Raw genomic sequence first — 2540 nt, 5'->3', positions numbered from 1 at the left:
TGGTGATGGATGAAGTTCAAACCGTGCCCTGAACAGCTGTGCCGCATCATCGATTTGTCGGTCCCGTATGGGAGACCCCATTGAGGCATTTGGGCTTTTTTGTGCAGTCGCTGGTCGGGAGACGGTGTCAGCGCATGGACGGTACTGCGTGGGAGGTTCTTACTGTTCGAAGGAGGAAGGGACTCAACGAAGAGAGAATGCGCTCTTTATATATATATATATATATTTGCTACGGGGTTAGCATGTGTGAGGACGTTGGGTATTGTGACGGCACTTGCACGTGCCGGTGGGCCACTGGTCCTGTGTTGTTGCTGTTGCTGTTTGGACATTGCTGCGTTGTCGAGGATGTTTTTTATCATTATTTTTTCTTTGTTGTGGCCATGTAACGAGTTCCTGTATGCCCCACATGTCCCCTTCACTCACCAAGGGGGTGCATTGGTACCGTGCTGGAGGAGGAGGGGGGCTGTCTTTGTTTCCCACCGTGACGCAAAACCGTTTTTGTGTATCGTTTCCTCTTGCCTTTTTTTTTTTATTAATTGTCCCGTGACTTTCCCTTGGTCTGCTTCCACTGCAACTCGCGCATAGGTAAAGATACCACTTTGAGCAGAAGCCATGAATTTTTTGCGAAGGTCATGGATTACAGCCCTCCTGCTGTTAAATTTGCTGGTAATGGGGTTGTTGCTTTACTTTGGGTGGACGGAGCCCAAGTGTGCTGGCGAAAGTGCAGGGAAATTCAGTGTTGCTCTGAGAGTGCCGAAACATGTGATGTGTGTTGGAGAAAGGCTTCTGGTGGACGCAAAGACGGGGAAACTGGGGGACGTTAGTGGGAGCAATGTTATCCCGTTAATGGTGGTCCCGCTCATGCTTGATCTGGAAGAATTCAAAAAGATGATGTGCAATATCAGTGTGCCAATCCGGCGGTTGCTCTTGGTGCAGAACGGCAGGGAGGCAGGGCTGCAGTTGCACCTGCAAGAACTTGAGAAGATGTATGGGTGGACTGGGCGCTTGACTGTGAAGCGTCACCCGGAAAACATTGGGTATAGCGGCGCTGCGAACATTGGGTTGCGACTTGCACTCTCGCTCTCACGCGAGGAGGCGCCTTTTGTTTTTGTGACGAACAGTGACGTGAGCTTTTCCCCGGAGCTTTTTCTAAACCTCCTGCGTGACACGTATACGATGACGAAGGATGACGCAGCTCGCATGGATGAGTTGGCGGCAGAAGTGGCTAATGAGCCGAACGAGTACAGTCGAGGTTCCCAACGGAAAATGAGGGTGCTGCGCTCCACGTCGAAGGACAGCCTTTTGTCGACCTCTGCGCTGCTTCCCGACCGCATCCGTTACGCCCCTTCGGACGTACGTGAAAAGGAATTTTCGCAGCACTACGGATGCTTCTGTGTGAATGACCATGGGGCCTGTTTTACCTCTGTTATGTTGACACGCTTAGCGATCAGTACGGTGGGATATTTTGACGAGAACTTTTACCCAGCCTACTTTGAAGATGTCGAGTACGGTTTCCGTCTCAAGTTGCTTGGGTTTAAGGAACGACATATCAAATACGGCACCTTTGTGCATGAAATGGATTTAAATATTCGTATCGCCGAAAAACAGAAGTCAAAGGAAGCTATCTGGTTCAGTCGTGTCAAACCATTGGGGGCAACTTATAAATACGCCCTCGCGAAATGGGGGCGTACGGGCATGTGCTGCGGTGGGTACAATGAGCCATTTAATGGCACGATTCCTGTGGATGTTTGGGTGAAGGATGCGGCCCGCATACGGCGCATCCAGGCCTACGGTCGTGGAGATCAGAAACGCATTCCAAATCTTGGCTACAATATGGCACTTTTGGAACGGGTCATGACGAAATCCTGATGCGATACCAACATGTGTTGGTCTTATGTATTTGTTTACTTCCTCCTTTTTTTTTAACTAGGCAATGATTGTGTGTGTGGTGGAGCCGTCTTTTGGTTCTTTGAAGGTGGCTCTCTGGCTTCTGGGGCCGCTTAGATGAAGAGGTTGAGAGTGCTCTCCAAGCTTCTTTGTTTTCCGTACAAACTTGTGAAAGGAAAACAAAGCGTGCTCAGATGTGGTGTAGGGGAATTCTAGCGCGACTTGGTTTTCTGAAGTTTCAATATTTATTTATTTTCTAAACAACACAGGGGAAGATGGGATGGCGCGTGCGGTTTTCCGTTTTTCTGTTGTTTTACTCTGGTCCCTCACTACTGCAAGCGGAGAGGTCTGACAGTTGCAGTGTTCCAGAGACTGCCTTTTCGTGAGTTCCCGCGAGCCGGTGATCACAAGACTCGTTTATGAATCGATTGTGTTTGCCGGTCTATGGGCGGTAAATATAACTGCTTTGAACTAGAATGATTGGGGACAATGAACCCAACTATTTACCTTCACGTACTTTTTTTCTTCGTGCACTGGAGGGGATGGGAGGGGGCATTCAAGGTGCATGTTCTGCTTCTGTCTGTATGGATGGGTGTGGGGGGCGCAGCCATATATAATTGCGTTTATTACGTGAGAGTAACGCAGCAACTCAA

General features: G+C 49.3%; 1 protein-coding gene across 1 annotated transcript, besides 1 other annotated feature; it reads left to right on the top strand.

Annotated features, from left to right (window-relative positions):
• Positions 1–207: 207 nt before the first annotated feature.
• Positions 208–226: a microsatellite.
• A 386-nt stretch (positions 227–612) lies between these two features.
• On the top strand, positions 613–1869 carry TraAM80_08739 (beta-galactofuranosyl transferase; the record flags this gene model as incomplete). Its single annotated transcript, XM_029385473.1, has 1 exon — positions 613–1869. One exon carries the CDS (start codon positions 613–615, stop codon positions 1867–1869), a length of 1257 nt encoding a protein of 418 aa, XP_029234680.1.
• Positions 1870–2540: the final 671 nt, after the last annotated feature.

Source organism: Trypanosoma rangeli (genome assembly GCF_003719475.1).
Source record: "Trypanosoma rangeli strain AM80 chromosome Unknown Tra_15.4_contig_00456, whole genome shotgun sequence".
Taxonomy (NCBI): domain Eukaryota; phylum Euglenozoa; class Kinetoplastea; order Trypanosomatida; family Trypanosomatidae; genus Trypanosoma; species Trypanosoma rangeli.
The sequence above is the reverse complement of the archived record's forward strand: the minus strand, read 5'-3'. Positions and strand labels throughout refer to the sequence as shown.